Source organism: Schistocerca americana, chromosome 1 (genome assembly GCF_021461395.2).
Source record: "Schistocerca americana isolate TAMUIC-IGC-003095 chromosome 1, iqSchAmer2.1, whole genome shotgun sequence".
Lineage (NCBI taxonomy): Eukaryota > Metazoa > Arthropoda > Insecta > Orthoptera > Acrididae > Schistocerca > Schistocerca americana.
Genome location: NC_060119.1, coordinates 298,163,890 through 298,182,479, shown reverse-complemented (window position 1 = coordinate 298,182,479; position 18,590 = coordinate 298,163,890). Strand labels below are relative to the sequence as shown.

The following is an 18,590-nucleotide window of genomic DNA, read 5'->3' as shown; positions in this document are numbered from 1 at the left end:
GGAAATTGGAGAGATTATGTATGATAATTTTGACATTTTTTTTTGTAAACACGAACTAGTAACGTGAGACCTAAAGAGAGCGTAACCTTGCCTCACCCCCTCACCCCTTTTCAATCCAGTTAGGAAGGAAACCTCTGGCGAGTTTAGCGAACGAAAATGTTTGTGAAAATGGGATATTAATTAGTTTAACTCAAATGGACTTTGACAACATGTAGAGCGAACGAAGATTAAAGCGGAGAAACGTATGTATCGTGATGTGCTACAATAACATGAGATACATCTACTGTAATTACGAACGCGTATTGATTTTGCAAACTCGCTGTCAAAGGTAAATACAGGTTTGGAGGTAGTCACAGCAACTAGAGATACAGGTGAAAATACGACTGAAATTAACATCACCATACTAAGCTGACACGTTTATACCTGCCCACACAGAAAATGCAAAAAAACACCGAATATGTATAATTTAGATAAAAATTTCTTCGGAGCTAGTGGGTTGGTTGGTTGATTGATTGATCCGGGAGCAGGGGACCAAACAGCGAGGTCATCAGTCCCATCGGATTGGGGAAGTCGGCTGTGCCATTTCAAAGCAACCATCCCGGCATTTGCCTGAAGAAATTTAGTGTTCGAACCATCGTCCCCCGGAATGCGAGTCCAGTGTGCTGACGACTGTGCCAGCTCGCGCGGTAGCAGCTAGTGGACGGCAGCCTAATGTCGGTTTGAACTGCTATCGAAAGAGCACTGCAGGGCGTTGCACGTAACTGCTGCTCGACGTATTGAGCACAAGCCACTGCAGAAAATGTACCGCTACGTTTCGCAAAAACCGTAATCTACTGTTATTTGCGAAGTATTAGCAAATGCAGTAAACGAATCATTGGAGGAGCAAAATCAGAGTGGTCATTAGTTGATCTTTGAGCCAACAATGACTCGAACGAACTGTGTAGACGTTTGACGGGGAGTAGCGTTTGATCGGTAGTATTTTTGGTCATTATCCGGTTTGAGGCAGCTATCCAATGGCAAAATATTATCCAGTGAAACATTTTACTGTTTCTTTTTTCATGTTTGATATGTTACGGATAGTTTGAATTAAGTTCTGAGAAAGACTCAATCGCAAAGTGACAGTGAAACGAAGGCTACTAAACTGTTCATTGGATAGTTATAGAGTTATTGTGTGACATCATTGATAGTAAATGGAACCTAGAAACAGTCAAATTACCTTTTTCTCTAGTGATACTGAAGAACTATAGACGAAATAGGGATTTATTTGCAACTTAAAGAAAGCGTTGCTTCGATTACCCGGAAACTGCAGTAATACATTTCTTGTGATGAGTATTCTTATACAGACAATACCTGAAGTGGATGAGACTTGTTAGTGAAATTTTTAACAGATACGGCGAACAGAGTCGAGCTCGAATGCAGTGAATGTACACTTTAAAAATGTGATCTCGCAATTCAGAATTAAAATATAACTTTCACCTCTATCTTCTAGTCAGACGTAATAATACGCAGAAAATAAGGGACTACGAGACGGTCCTAATAGCTATAAAGTTCAGAGACACAAAAAGGGTGGATTATCATGTAAATGTCAGAGTAATTACAAACTCATAATTAATTCTGAAATTACGGAAAATAATAGAAAACACGCAGTCAGTCGTAAATTAATGAACAACATTCGGTAAAGTGAAAGCAAACAGAGTTAATTAAATTTCTTTTGGATTTATAAATGAATCTTGTTAGCAAACAACCACAACTGGTGCGGGTTCTCTCTGAATGGAGAGGAATAACTTCGGTGAGTTTTTTTCCATAGTTTGGTAATAAAGAAAGGATTTATTCTGTAAATGTCTGCTTTTCATAATTCTCGGTCTTTACTACTTGAAAAGAAGATTTAGTTACTACTGAACTATGGTACTGTAAATAGAAATTCGTTAGTGATACACACTGGGATGGCAGACGTTATTGGATAGCGATATGCACATATACGGATGGCGATCTTATCGGCAAACACAAGGTAGGAAAGGTCATAGATGTCATTTGTACTTAGATGATTCATGTGCAAAGGTTTCAGACGTGATTATGGCAGCACGACGGAAATTAAAAGACTCTGAACTCGGAATGGTTGTTGGAGATAGTCGCATGCGACATTCCCCTTAGGAAATAGTTAGGGAATTAAATATTCCAGCATCTACAGTGTCAAGAGTGTACTGGGAATACCTGATTTCAGGCAGTAACTCTCATCACGGACAGCGCAGTGAACTACGATCTTCGTTTAACGACCGAGGTCAACAGCGTTTGGGAAGAATTGTCAGTGCTGAAACCCAAGCAACACTACGTGAAATAACAGCTGAAATCAATGTGGAACGTACGACGAACGTCTCCGTTACGTCAGAGTGGAGAAATCTGGCGTCAATGGGCTATAGCAGCAGACGAGTGACGCGAGTGCCTTTGCTAGCAGCACGACATCGCCTGCAGCGCTTCTCATGGGCTCGTGACCATATCGGTTGGACCCTAGATGACTGGAAAACCGTGGCCTGGTCAGATGAGCCCCGATTTCACTTGGTGTCAGCTGATGGTAGCTCTCGAGTGTGGTACAGACCCCGCGGAGGCAAGGGCGCAGGTTGTTAACAAGGCACTGTGCAAACTAGTGGTGGTTACATAACGGTGTAGGCTGTGTTTACATCGCATGGACTAAGTCCTGGTAATTTTCGGCTACTTAGAGACCATTTGCAGCCATTCATGAACTTCATGTTCCGAAACAACGATGGATGTTTTGTGGATGACATTGCGCCATGTCACTGGGCATCAGCTGTTCGCGACTGTTTTGAAGAACATTCTGGACAGTTCGAGCGAATGATTTGGCCACCCAGATCGTCCGACACGAATCCAATTGAACATTTATGAAACACAATTGAGAGGTCAGTTCGTGCACAAAATCCTGCGCCGGCAACACCTTCGCAAGTATGGAGGGTACCATATACAGCACGGCACACTTGTTGAGTCCACGCCACGTCGATTTCCTGCACTGCGCCGGCTAAAAGAAGAAGTGACGCAATACTGGCAGGCATCCCATGACTTTCGTCAGCTTGGTGTATAAGTCAGATATTAATAGTAGCTTACCGGACTTACGATCGATAAGATTTTCACCGTGTGCAGCATTTGAATTTCTTCCGCAAAGGAATCTTCTTTCTTTAAAGAGCTCTTTTATGTGCAAAATTATATAAATGGATATAAATAAGAATGATATCAACATTTACTTATAGTGATTAGCATAATTTAAACAGTGTTATGGTATGATCGCTCAGGTTTTTAGTTGTTGTTACCATATTCTGCGCAGCATTCCGAAGAGCAACCCAGCCGTCTTTTTCAGGTAATGCGAGTTTTACTATTATCTGTACTCGCTGACTGGACTTCAGTTGCGCCCTTTGATTATCTTTTCTTTTACGGAGCACCCTCCGTGAAACGACAACTCCCTCAGCGTTTTCCAACTCTGATGGATGTGATTGTCAGCGAGATTTTAGTAAACGGAGTGCCGACCCCAATTGTTATTTAAAAAATTGGAATTTCCATCCTTGTTTATTAGGTTTTCTGACGTCTTTATTTCGATAAAAGTGCTCAATTATGCTATCCCGAAACGTGACGTTTGCATTGTGGTACTGGTCTCTTGGTAATTCATTTCATGATTACATTCGAGACGGTGCTCTGCGACAACTGGTTTGCTTGTTTGTTTTAGACGGGTACGTCGCTGATGTTCCTTGCATCTCCCCACGACTGTCCTAATAGTCTGTCCAACGTAAGACATAGCACATTTGCATGCAATGCGATACGCGCCCAATTTCGGAGACTTGGATCGTCTTTACATTACAAGCAATACTTTTTATCTTAGCTCAAGCTAGCGAAATGCACTAGACGCCATGTTTGCGTAGGAGTTACCGATCTTTCCGGATATTGGGCCAGCATAATACAGACAAGCGATTTTTGACTTACCTTCATGGGTTTCAGTCTCAGCCTCTTTCTCAGGCATTCTTGACTTTGGCTGCATCTCCCATTCAGTTTGAAACTTTGAGTATCCATTCGTTCGGAACATCAACTGCCGGTGTTGTAATTCTCTGGCGAAGCTGTCTTTCTCTAAACGTGTTCGAGCTCTATGAGCCATAGTCTTTAGTACAGAGTTTTGTGATGGGTCGAGGTGTAGAGGCAGTCAGTTGTCGTAGGTTTTCTATACACACTGTCAATCAGGGATCTTTCCGGTCTTCTCTCAACTAACAAGTCGAGGAACAGTAGTTGACCTTTTTTCTCCACCTCCATCGTGACTTTTTATTACGACGGATAGAGTTTAAATATTCCAGGAACTCTCTTCCACAGAGCTCGAGCACTCGAGACTGAAACCGAGGAAGATAACCCAAAAATCCCTTATATCTGCCTTATGCTGGCTCAAGAGCCGAAAAGATCGGTAGACTCCTACGGAAACATGGCGTCTAGTGTATTTCGCTCGCTTCAGCTAAGACATAAAGTGTTCCATGTAATGTTAAAGACGTTCCAAGTCTCCGACACTGGGTGTGTATCACATTCCATGCGAATGTGTGATGTCTTTCGTGGTGCAGACTATCATAACAGTCGAGGAGAGATGCAAGGAACAAATAAGCAAATCAGCTGTCGCTGAGAACCGCCTCGAATGTAATCATGAAACGAAATACGACGAGACCAGTATCACGGTGAAAACGCCACTTTTCTGGGACAGCATAATTAAGTAGTTTATCGAAATAAAGATGACAGAAAATCTAATAAACTAGGATGGAGATTCCAATTTTTTAAATAACAATTGGGGCCCGGCACTCCATTTATCAAAATCTCGCTGACAATAGCATCCATCAGGGTTGGAAAACGTTGAGAGAGTAGTCGTTTCACGAAGCGCGCTCCGTAAAACAAAAAATCATCAAAGGGCGCAGTTGTAATCCAGTCAGCGAGTACAGCACCTGAAGAAGACGGCTGATTCGCTCGTCGGAATGTTGCGCGGAATATGCAAACAACAACTCGGCTGAACACCTGAAAACTCACTATTGCTACTAGTGTAGCATTCACGTAACTGTAATCAGGTTAATTTATTTTTTTAAAAAGTTGTTTTTAGTTAATCTATTGTTAGCGTGATTACACGTCTTATCCATCTCAAGTTGGCTACATATGCATAGAGATAATTTTATGTATTGCTCTCATGTGTAGAAAAAAATGTTGAGTAGCGTCAGGGTATACTTTGGGTCAGTACAACTTGCACTCCCTGTCATACTTTTAACGCTCCCGATGCGAGCGTAAGCTAGAGGTTTTAGTTCTGAATGACCGAGGTTTCCCGGTTTTTATTTGTTTTCGGTTATAAGAGATACATTTTTTCTTTTTTCTAATAACCGTGTAAAAAAATCGGAATATCGGTTAGCCCTAGCAGAGGTGCTAATGTTTTAGTTATTAAATAAATCTTTTTTTTATCAAAAAAGTAATTTTTATTCGTAAAATTTGCATTGCTTTGAAATAATGCGTTTTTATAGCAAATGCGAATAGCTGACAGTGCTGTTTTAATAACAATGCCGACAGAAACGAACAAGAAACACAAGGCATAAGAAGTGATGCTACATTGCTGAGACGATAATGTTCCTGTCACCATGAGGCGTGGCCAATTAAATGGTATGCGTTACGAGCAGTGTGCAAGATGGTGCCTTTTGGTATACAGGGTAGTTTCTCACTGTCGTCGCCGGACAAACGTTGTATATCAAAATTATACCAACCCTAGTCTGCAAGCGACGTAGCGAAGAAATTAAATGCTTCATTTGCTTTAGATATTTACAATTTGTCTCCCATTAAATGGAATAATAAAACGACAACCGAAATTATATTAATGGTAAGAAATTAAAAACTTAGTAACAGTTCATTTACAATAATGATAGTCTCCTTCGATCATTATCGTAGATAATAAAAAGACACTTAAATTCTCAGGAAAACATTTAATTATAAGTTCATTTACAGTTAACAATGAAAACAGAAGGTACAGGGTCTGCTGTCTGTGCGTGCATAATACGCCTTTATTTGCTTGAAGCCATCGAAAATGGACAAATTAACACGAAAAATATAGTTCTTCAACCTCAGTTGTCAATCTATACTAAATACTCGTAATGCCCAAATAGTGGCATGGTCCCAGATTACAACATCAGTTTCGGGCAGAGTTTCAAAAAATTAAAATCGTTAGGAGAATGGTGGTGATTTTTTTTAACATTCAACCACTTATCTCTTTTCGACAAAAGCAGCTACTGATGGACTGACTAAGTTTTCTTTTATATCCTTATTTGAATTAATATTTTGATTGTACGTATTTTGAAACTGAGGTGGTCAAAATGTTTCAATCTCTGTTTACACGAAATAATTGTAATAAAAAACCCAAAATTGTTTGTTTCAGAAACCGATTGTTTTGAGCGTTTTCTTCAGTCGCGTTAGACTGGCGTGAAAAAAAAAGCGGATAAAACAGAAAACCGATTGTTTCAGTGATAACCGCTTAGCCGCCGACAGTAAATGAGGTCATCCCAGGTGAGCTAAACGATAGATGGAAGTGGCCTTAGCAGTCTCTCTTTAAGTATGAGGCTACGGCCGAAAGTGTGGTCCAAATTATTTAGACGGGTAAGAAACTTTAGATAAACTACGCAGTGTCGTTCTCATCTGCTGAACTCGATAGTTACGGCAAGCACCTTCAGTTAATCACGAAAATGGTAATAAATGACGCAATAGTGATACGAAGGTAGTTCAGGGGGGGAAATGAGCATTTTGATTGGATCTTTTGTGACAACTTTCTTGCGAGGTAGAGAAGAGCTGTTTCGAGCGGCATGAATGACTGTTTGTCTATCTAATATGGAAGGAGAATGGTGTGTTTAAGATTGAGCACATGAGCGAAAAATCATAGGCTCTTAGTCATTTGGGCAGTGTAGGTTTGCACGTTGATCTGTTGGTTTCATGTTGTGATACTGTAGTAATCCTTCTGATAGTTAAATTGACTGAATATATTTATCATTCTCAATATATATATCATTCAGTTCAAGAGCATGTGTCTGTCCAGCTATGACGACTTTTTCCTTGTGGCTGATTGTACCCAACTCTTAGTTGATCGAAATCATCATCATTTCCTTGGGCCTTTGTCCCACTTCAATGCGGGGTCGGCCTTGTGATGTCGCCACCCTGTAACCCTCACCCCCCAGAACAGATTGAGTGTACCCCAGCTGCCTGCAGTTAGTGTTAAGTCGTGAAATAGTGAAAACGTTTTAAAACTTCTGCGAGTCGTGTAACAGAGGCGGGACGTGGGGACCAGCCCAGTATTCACCTAGTGGGATGTGGAAAACCGCCTAAAAACCACATCCAGGCTGGCTGGCACACTGGCCCTCGTCGTTAATCCGTCAGGCTGATTCGATCTGGGACCGGTGCGCCTACCCGAGTCCAGGGAGCAGCGCATTAGCGCTCTCGGCTACCCTGGCGGGTGGTTAGCTGATCGAAATCATAAATGTAATTTTGTTTTCAAACGATATTCACATTTTTGGGTACAACCCAGTGGAGATCTTTCAAAGAACCTAATATGAGTATCTGAATAGTTCTAGTTCCCTATAGCTGCATCGCAAAACTCGATTTTGTTGTACCACCAACCCATTTCTCAGATTAGACTCGATTTTGTTGTACCACCAAAACATTTCTTAGAATAGACCCCACGTAACTTTCTGTTTGTCATCCTCAACAAATTTTCGTCGAATGACGGGGATATCTGTGCTTTGGATATTATAAAGAAGGGGAAACAAATTTCTGGTTTGGGGATAGATAATTAAAACGTGTAACCTTCGTGAACCAAACGCAATGAAGTCAATGGAGATTAATTTGACAAACAAACGCTTGCTTTTGAAAATAGGCATATGGTTTCAAGCAAGCTTTCAGTTCAAGCCCCTTAACTCGAAAACTGGGTCTGAAGAGATAAGAATGCAATGTCTTTACATTAGTTTCACTTTTCGCGGTAATTACATCATTTCGTCTTCCAGAGTCGCTCACCATTCTTAATAAGGGGACAGATAATTTTGACCACGCCTATGAAGAACGATTTCTTCCACATACACATTGTAAAATGAAAAGGAGACCGGTATGCATCGTCATTGTTTCTTTTAGGGATTTCCTACGCTTATACCTGAAGCTATCAGTAATCTGCCATAAATAGTCGTCATGATGGGAATGGAATGATATTTTCGTTGCTGTAAGGCCTAACGTGTGGTTTGACAGCCATCTCTGTCATTACAATGACTCCATTTATCAACGTAGCTAGCGAGGCTTTATCGAATGACCTATCTGTGATTCAATGGGTACAATTAAGCGCTTAACACACAGTATGTAAACTGTATAAGCTGCCAAAAAAATGCTGCCAGTGGAACACAAGTAATTGATTTAAAATGTCTAGTAACATGTTAGTCCGTTTCCTACGGTTGTCCCAGAAGAAAACAGTTAATCTGAGCCAATATTTTTGGAAATGTAGACACTGGACAGTGGACGCGGCTTAGACGTGACTTGTGTAAACATTATGCAAAGTAGACAGGGAGAATTCAGTACCAAGTATTAAAACACTACGGTGTGCCTGTTCCGCACCCTCTCCAAAAACAGTGGAGACTTACGTAAGCAATCGGTTCTTGTTATTTATCGCTGCGCGTATTGCCATCCTGAGCGTGAGCCGCAAACACATAGACAACTACGGCCTGCGTAAGGCCTAACGTGTGGTTTGACAGCCATCTCTGTCATTACAATGACTCCATTTATCAACGTAGCTAGCGAGGCTTTATCGAATGACCTATCTGTGATTCAATGGGTACAATTAAGCGCTTAACACACAGTATGTAAACTGTATAAGCTGCCAAAAAAATGCTGCCAGTGGAACACAAGTAATTGATTTAAAATGTCTAGTAACATGTTAGTCCGTTTCCTACGGTTGTCCCAGAAGAAAACAGTTAATCTGAGCCAATATTTTTGGAAATGTAGACACTGGACAGTGGACGCGGCTTAGACGTGACTTGTGTAAACATTATGCAAAGTAGACAGGGAGAATTCAGTACCAAGTATTAAAACACTACGGTGTGCCTGTTCCGCACCCTCTCCAAAAACAGTGGAGACTTACGTAAGCAATCGGTTCTTGTTATTTATCGCTGCGCGTATTGCCATCCTGAGCGTGAGCCGCAAACACATAGACAACTACGGCCTGCGTGGTTGAGTCATTGTAATACGTCGATCGTCGACAGTCGTCGAATGGCCTGTGGAGACGTTATTGTATTGTAACTCTGTTAAACATTAGAATGTAAGAGGGATTTACTATCGCTGAACTACGCAATATTCTTTTAATTAGTAGCGAAGCAAAAGGTGTTGCCTGGGCAGCAATACGAATTTATCGAGGGCACTTCCCACGGCGAAGACTTCATGCACGATCAACATTTGTTGCTGTTCACCAACGATATGTATCATCATAAATCTCTACTTTTACTAGATTATTTTGCAGTTCATTTGTAACATAGTGCAGTATTTATCTTTACCTTTTTAAGTTTAATTCTGTATGCAAAACGTATTGTGTTTTGATGTGCTTTCATTTTATTGTTTAATAAATAATGACAGAATACCACTTACAAGTGCGTATTTAATGCGCCTAGATTGAGAGGTACTGGCTCTTCACTGCCCCGCGTAGAAGATGTAAGTAGGCTGTTTAGGTTTTTATATTGGTAACGCCACGTAGTGCTCTGTATGAAAATCACTGGCTGTGCTGTGAGCAGTCTGTGGCTGGCTGGCATTGTTGTAATATTCGCTATAGTAGTGTTGTGCAGTTGCATGTGAACAGCGCATAGCGTTGCACAGTCGGTGAGCCGCCAGCAGTGGTGGATGTGGGAAGAGAGATGGCGGAGTTTTGAGAGCGGATGATCTGGACCTGTGTCCATCAGAGAGAGTAAATTTGTAATACTGGATGCCATGAACTGATATATATGTATATTATGACTTTTGAACACTATTAAGGTAAATACATTGTTTGTTTTGTAGCAAAATCTTTCATTTCCTAATTATGCCTATCAGTAGTTAGTGACTTCAGTAGTTAGAATCTTTTATTTAGCTGGCAGTATTGGCGCTCGCTGTATTGCTTTAGTTCGAGTAACGAAGATTTTTGTGAGGTAAGTGATTCATGAAAGGTATAGGTTATTGTTAGTCAGGGCCATTTTTTGTAGGGATTGTTGAAAGTCAGATTGCGTTGCGATTAAAATATTGTGTGTCAGTTTATTGATGATCTGAATAAGTAAAGAGAGAAATGTCTGTGCACGTTCAGATTTGCTCAGATGTTTGAAAACCAAGTAACGTAAGGGGTTTATCAGCACAATCATTCATAAATTTTTCTAAGGGGAGGCTTCAAAGACAGAGGATTATAAGGCGAAGAACGTACATTGGAAGCTGAGGAACAAATTCTGGACCGCTACCACGAAAATCCTACCTCTAGAGTACTTACTAGAAGCATCGCCCACCAAGTGGTTGTATCGCACTCTGTCGTTCATCGCACACTGAAACAGGAGTGTCTGCGGCCTTACCACATTCAACGCGTGCTGGCTTTGGAAGAGCAAGATTTCTTTCCACGACGAGAATTCTGAGTGTTAGAAAGTGCTGAACATGATTTTGTAAACGAAATATTCGTCATAGATGAAGCGTGTTTCACTCGCGATGGAACAACTGATTTCCATAACATACACGCTTGGAGGGTACACAGTCCGCGCCAAGTAGCAGCAACACATGTTCAGCGCCGCTTTTCCGTAAATACATGGACGGGTATAATCAATGATTCCATTATTGAGCCTTAAGTTTTGCCTGCACGACTGACTGGTAACAATTAACGAACCTTTTTAGGAGAAAGATTGCTGCCAACTTTATTAGAGGATACTCTGTTAGCATATGTCATAACATGTGGTTCTCCATACCACATTGGTCACAGATTATGAAGATTTTTGAATAAACGATTTCCAGGACGATGAATAGGACGTTTTGGACCATGCTGACGGCCAACTCGCAGTCGTGATTTAAATCAGCTGGAATCTTACTTTTGAAGCCATTTTGAAGGAACTTATCTGTGCTCAGCTAGTAAATAATGTGGAGGAACTTAAGCAGAGATTTTCAATGCTGACACTACCATAGAGGCAAATGTGTATGTGTGTGAACTAGTGAGACGAAACTGGGTTCGCCATGATGAAACCATGTACACGTCGTCTATCATTATAGAAATACGACACTGTTCGTGATCGCGACAAGAATAATCATTGTTTCTGTAGTTTTATTTACCGAATCTGTCTGGAAAAGACACAGTGATATAAAGTTATTATTATTATTACTGTAACAGAAAACACTACGCTGGATCTGGTATTTTAAGACTAGTTGGATACTTCCAAAGCGCCTAGGATTGCGTGACAAACCGATGGACAATGTGCACAAATCCATAAAAGTAGCATTTCATAGCTGGTAGATGGATATTTTATCAATGCCAGTAGTTTTCAAGTGTCCACTAATATCTTTTGGCTCTCTTCTCGACGTGCCAAGAACTACCGAGGCCACTTTGCTGGTTTGCTCCCAGTCGCTACGTGGTTCCTCCTATCTGATAAGTTTTTCCAGTTGTTTCTCGTCGCTTCACTTGGGATGGCAAAGATAATGACCCACACTTTCTTTTTTTGCACGGTTGTGTCTGGCTTTATTATTATTATGTCGTATCCATTTGCTACTAAAACTTCCAGGTTTTCAAGGTAAAAAAATGAAAATAACTCGTTATGAAGAGAGCTAAAATAATGAGCACCACTTACCTGGAAACGATAGAGGGAGCTGTCGTCCTTTACAATCAAATTTTTGGAGTCGCTGACAGGGAAGTAGTATCCGTACTGGCAGAGTTGATTGGCTAAGTGGACCGCCTCAGCTGAAACAACACACGCTAGATTAGAACGAAGCTAAAATAAGTGAATTCAGCTCACAGCTAGCGCGGAGCTGCAGTTTGCAATCAGCGCGAGACGGCAATAGGAATAGGGTCGAAAGGACATTTCACAGTGTATTTGGTACGGTGCCAAGAATATTATAGCTACTTATTTATGGCGGAGGCGAAATTTACGACTTCCGCCAGCACTCATTTAAGCCCACATCGGATGCAGAGCGGTACGACTCGGGCGAAATGCAACAGCATGCGCGCAGCACCGGCTGCTCGCGGTATATTCGGGAGCTACGGCGTCAGGAAGCACTCTTAATCAGATTCTGGCGACGCTAGTTTCCGTCTGAGCAAACTGACCAACCTGTGAAATGCGCGAGTGAGAAGATGAATTTAAGCTGCGATGTCGTATATAGAAAAGTGAAGCTATGAGAAGGTACCATTCAATATCTGGTGGTCAGAGAGGTTGTAAAGTTTTCATATGTTTGCTGCCACTGTAAATTATTTCGCCTTTACTGTACTGGGACAAAGATAAATGAGCGCGCTGTATAAGTAGTAGATAAGATCCTTGACTCTGTGTTCAATGTAATCTGTGGTGCGCTTGGCCGCTAGTCAATTTTGTTGCACTGAGGCATTCTTATTGCAGGCATAATAGCGAGCTGATAAATTTAACAGAGGGAGATCTGATATCTGTGAATCTAGGAGAAATTATCTGGAGAATTTTATTACGGAGATGAAAACTTGTTTTTAATGAAATTTTCTTGATTGTATAGATGGAGAAGATTTTTGGAGGAATATTTCAAGGCAAGTAACGCACGCGCAAGAATGAAATGTTTGTGTTGTCAGAATTAATAACCGAAGGAAATCTTTGTCCATTAGATAATGAATAATATTCATGATTAATGTTAATTTGATCTCTTTGTTTTCGTTATATCACAAATAACGTAACTGGTTTAAATGTCTGTAATTTCTGTAATGAACGAATTTCGTAGTTGTTAGAGTCTTCTTATGTTGTACAGTGTTTTTTTGATGACAATAAGAGTTTAATTCTTCAAGAACGGTTTTCTTTAAAGTACAACTCTCCTCCATCATTCTTAGTAAAGTTGTAAATATTTTGTCGTGTGTGCATTGCACCTTATGCCACACGTAGCCACAGATCGTTTCTGACAAGCAAAGAAAAATTTAGTAGTGAGTAGATTATTTTTCTTTAGCTGCTCCAATTGCTGATTTCAGTTTGTTTTCGAGAACATCAGACACAGATTAGCTTGAGAAACAAGAAGTAAGTTAGTTTTCTTTCAAGCCAGATCTCAATTTGCAAACAGCAGGTACTCAGAATTTTCAGATAGCGTGCCAAGTAAGCGGATTAATTTACATTGAACAATGAAGGTAATCTTAAACGGTTATTTTCTTCGGAGCTGAGCAGTATTTTATTTTGTGGATATTTCAAGTCAGGCATTGCACTTCATGTTACTAACTTTCATAACGTACTTCAGTATTGAGTTTCAGTTAAATCGTTTTCACTGAGTACACAATTAGTTTCTGTTGGGATTTCGTTAGATTCATCTTCATAATTTCAAATTAATCACTTCACTAAGGTTACAGTTTTCTATCACGACACTATTCACAAGCGCAACACAAGGCCAACCAACAGTCATTATTGCTCAGCGGGTAATACGATACTGTATTCTGCGGACTGTAAGACGCACTTTAATTTTTCAGCATTTTTTAAAATAACGTTTTTACCTTTTTATTGTTAGACTGCAAAGCCAGACTAAAAAGAATCTTAGTTTATAAAACCGAACTGACCTTTAAAATTCCTGAAAATCGTCAACTGAGCTTTATTCTGCTTCTCCTTCTTCTTCTTCCTCGTCGTTGTCATTGTTGTCCTCTTCATATATACGAGTAAACGTCACTGCCATCGAAAGAGTTACTTATGCCGCAATTCTTTAAATATTTAACAATAATGTCTTCTCTCATTCTAAACCACGACTGCTTTATCCACTGACACACTTATTTGATTGTAGATGGTTTTGAAGCTCTCTCGGGCGTAAATTCACTTTGGGTTTTATCCATCATCCATTTGTTCCATTCCTCTCTGACATACACTTTAAATAGTTTATTTATCAAGACATCAAGAGGTTGCAATTGTGAAGTAGGTCCTCTCGCAATAACAGCGAGCTCTTTATTACTTTCTCAATTTCTATTTCACAGAGTTTTTCAGATGGGTACTAAACTGATCTGGCACAAGAAGAGAACTCTTCTTCAATAAAGCAGCTTTACTTCTCTCCCACACTCTATTAATCCGTGTTTGTTTCAAAAGGTTTTGGCATTGTTCTGCGTTTGAAAATGATCACTGGATTAAGCTTAGTACCGCCAGAATGACATGAAAGGACAACAGTGTAGAGATTTTTTTTTTTTTTGATGTCCAGTTGTTTTTATAGTTAACAGTTCTAGCACCTTTGATGACAACAGTTCTGTTACTCGGCACATAAAATATCAGTGTAGTTTCGTCCATATTCGCTATTTGGCTTAGTTACACACCGGTTTTCTTTCGATGTTGAATAATAAAGCGATGGGAAGATAATATTTTCGCTTCATATTCTTGTGGCATTTTCTGTGGTATTTTGGTTTTGGTTCGCTTGCTAAATCTAAGACCTTTCATAAACCTGTAGCAGCAACCAAGTACACTTTTAAAGTCTGTTAAGTTCCATTGTAGCGCTAGCATACGAGCGTGCATTTGAACCATTTTTGTATTAATTCCAGTGCCATTTTGAGTGTGTCCTTGAATCCATTTCAATGCGTCATCTGGATTTGGCCATTTTACATTCAGTCCTCTACTTGGACATTTAGTCTTCCTCTTTTCTTTTCAGTTCTTGTTTACTAGCTCACGAAGCGTGAACGGTTTTTTATGTTGGTGGAGGGCCGAAACGCCGCTCAGCTGTTCTGTTTCCATATTCTTCTGCATATGCTGTTACTTTAGATTTATAGCCCGCATCGTATGAAAACCTCTTATTGTTTTTCCATTAAGAAACTAGCTACTAACAAAAATATTGTACTGTTACCGATGACACAAATCACTTTCTCAATTCATGTTCGCCGGCACCGTGGATTGGAGTGTCGCATCGGAGGCTAGACAGTGTTTTGGGTTTGTGATGGCGGGGCAGGAGAGAGACAGTGTTAACAAGCTTCTGAATCCCCGCAACTCATGTTCGACGCATCGATGCACTGCTGCTGCCAGTAGAATCCAGTGTTGCCAGATAGAGATAGGTTTCAAAAATGGTTCAAATGGCTCTGAGCACTATGCGACTTAACTTCTGAGGTCATCAGTCGCCTAGAACTAAGAACCAATTAAACGTAACTAACATAAGGACATCACATACACCAATGCCCGAGGCAGGATTCGAACCTGCAACCGTAGCGGTCGCTCGGTACCAGACTGTAGCGCCTAGAACCGCACGGCCACTTCGGCCGGCAGATAAGTTTCCCGTGGCATCGACTTTTATGGCAATTTTTAAGACTGGCGGTAAATTTAAATAAAAAACTGGACATTTCCAGTTTGAGACGCACTAGAACTTTTGAGTCAACTTTTCGAACAAAAAGAGCGTCTTATAGTCCGTAAAGTACGGCATCTTAAGGACACGTTACACGAGGAGAAAGTTTTTGAAAACGAATACTGAGCATTTCATATATAGACAATTTGCGTAGAGAGCTTACAAGGCGAACCACATTCGGATCGAATACACACGTCGATTCACCCACTGTCGGTCTCACTCGCCGACCGGCCTGATTAAGGATTTTACACTCTTTTCAACACCTGCTTAGGCAAATGCCTAGATTGTTCTCCATCTCCACCGCGGAGATAAGGCACACAGAACACAGTTTACAGCTTTCACCGTCGAATGACCCTCCTCTGGGTTACTCACATTTGTGGTGGCAGCACAGGATTTAACATTTATGAATTTGAGTATCCATCAAGTCGTAAAGCTGTGCAATTTGTGGTAATCCCTACTGTTGTGGAGGCTTTCGTCGTGGTGCCGAGTTAGGCATCACAATCCGCCTGGAGCCAATACATTCGCTTTCAATTGGCTGACGGAAGCCGACCATTCCAAGATAGTGAAGACTTTTCAGGCCCCTGATTGATCAAAAGCTTTCAGAAACCTACGCCATTGTCATTGCTGGTCAGAATCGGGTGCAGGCCGTGGTGGCGCATGCTGGAGATCGATCGCGTATGCGACGTCACTGTCAAGAAGTAATGCATTATTACGGTTGCACGGTGAGCGGTCGCGAACGTGATGGATGTAGCCAAGTGCCGTCGCATATGTTTCATGTATTCAAACTGATGACTGCATTACAAGGGTGCATTTCATAATGTCCTGTAGACCGTTGTCGAGAACGGCCGAAGCCAGTTCGGTCGCGAGTGTAATTTTTTGTTAATTCGTAGTATGAGCGGTGATGTGCATAACTTCGTTCAATGCTCGGATTATTTGTGATAAAGTGTTATTAAGCGTTATTTGTTTTAGTAATTATATATTATATAGAACAGTCTTGATCGCATAAAAACACTTTCATTCTTAATGGTGACCGGTTTCGATCAGGTGTGAGTCAGCATCGGACCATACTCAAAAAATGGCTCTGAGCACTATGGGACTTAACATCTATGGTCATCAGTCCCCTAGAACTTAGAACTACTTAAACCTAACTAACCTAAGGACATCACACAACACCCAGTCATCACGAGGCAGAGAAAATCCCTGACCCCGCCGGGAATCGAACCCGGGAACCCGGGCGCGGGAAGCGAGAACGCTACCGCACGACCACGAGCTGCGGACGGACCATACTCCACAGATGATGTGTAGAGAAGATGGCACGGAGCAGGAACTGTGAATACCACACACTGATGTCGACATCAGTAGGTGGTACAAAGATAGTATCTGTTCTTTCGGACATGTCCAAAAGAACAGATACCATCTTCATATAGAAAAGGCTTACAATGATCTTCTTCAGTGCGGGTGCACTCACATTGCTCGATCTCTTACGGGAATCGGTAGACTGACTGCCACGAGTAATGAGTGTAGTGGGCAAGGGCTCTACAAATGCAGTGTGTGGACAGTAAGTTGGGAATGGAGCGTGCCAGAGATAAGTCCCTGCAGTCGCACTATTTCTCTGTCCTTGATGGCTCACTCGGATAGGGTATCTGCCATATAAGCAGGAGATTCTGGGTTACAGTCCCAGTGGGGGAACACATTTTCAACTGTCCCCGCTGATATTTATCAACGCCTGTAAGCAGCTAACGGTCTGGATTTCATTGTAATTTCATCAATGGGTGGTATCCGCAGTTCCTGCTCCGTGCCATCTTCTCCACGCGTCAGAGGAGTATGGTCGAAACCGGTCACCACTTATGAATTAAAGTGTTTATTATGCGATCAAGAGTGTCCTATGAAATACTTTATTACTAGTTACTTACGATTACTGTTGTTCTCAATATATTTACAGAAATGATTGGATTTGTGTGCTAGCGATTTTCACAAATAACAGATTGTGTACTCATTTGGTGGTAACGATGCTGTGGCAAGGACTATAGCACGGAATAAAACAAGGCTTCCCCTTAAATTATGCTGAGGTGCTCTTTACTGAGAAGTAGATTCTCATTTTCCTATAATCATAACAGTTACAGAAATAATTCATAAACGATACCACGACGGAGCATATTCCATTATCGTGTTTTCCCTTTCATTTATGTTTGTCTTATCTCTTTTCAAAACGTTATCCTTTCCATTCGACTGATCTTTCAAGTACTTTGTTGTCTCTCACAGACCTACAATGTCATCGTTAACTCTTAAACATTTTGTTTCTTCAGTATCAACATTAATTAGTAGATAAAGATGAGATTGGAGGTAAAATAATGCGAGATGAATTTGACAGACCGAAGTTGAAACAAGGACCCGGTAGTAGATGGCATTCCCTCAGAGTTACTAAGATCCTGGTGAGAGCCAGCCACGACAATACTGTTCCACCTGGTGTACAGGATACTGCGACTGGCGAAATCTAGCCTTGGTTTCCTTTGGTGCTTTGTCAATATAAAAGATTGTGAACACTCCATGCTGAACTACTGCGTCCCTCTCACGTACCGGGTGATCAAAAAGTCAGTATAAATTTGAAAACTGAACAAATCACGGAATAATATAGATAGAAAGGTACAAATTGACACACATCCTTGGAATGACATGGGGTTTTATTAGAACCAAAAAAATACAAACGTTCAAAAAATGTCCGACAGATGACACTTCATCTGATCAGAATAGCAATAATTACCATAACAAAGTAAGACAAAGCAAAGATCATGTGCTTTACAGGAAATGCTCAATATGTCCACCATCATTCGTCAACAATAGCTGTAGTCGAGGAATAATGTTGTGAACAGTACTGTAAAGCATGTCCAGCAGGTGCTTATCAGTCAGGCTAGGGATGATGCGATTCTGTAACATATCGGCGTACCTCTCACCCGTCACGGTAGCAGTTTTGCTGTCCAGCTCCATCTGTCGGACATTTTGTGAACTTTTTTTTTGTTCTAATAAAACCCCATGTCATTCCAAGCATGTGTGTCAATTTTTACCTCTCT

At 40.9% G+C, this 18,590-nt stretch overlaps 1 protein-coding gene across 1 annotated transcript in view; it reads right to left on the bottom strand.

Moving 5' to 3' along the window:
• The window catches only part of LOC124545111 (regulator of G-protein signaling 11), a gene marked incomplete at its 3' end in the record, with an annotated part of 217,014 nt that overhangs the window by 133,156 nt on the left and 65,268 nt on the right, over positions 1 to 18,590 (bottom strand). Inside the window, exon 3 of the mRNA XM_047123966.1 lies at positions 11,859 to 11,968. Coding sequence (XP_046979922.1) covers positions 11,859 to 11,968 — 110 coding nt within the window. The remainder of the gene's footprint in view (positions 1 to 11,858; positions 11,969 to 18,590) is intronic.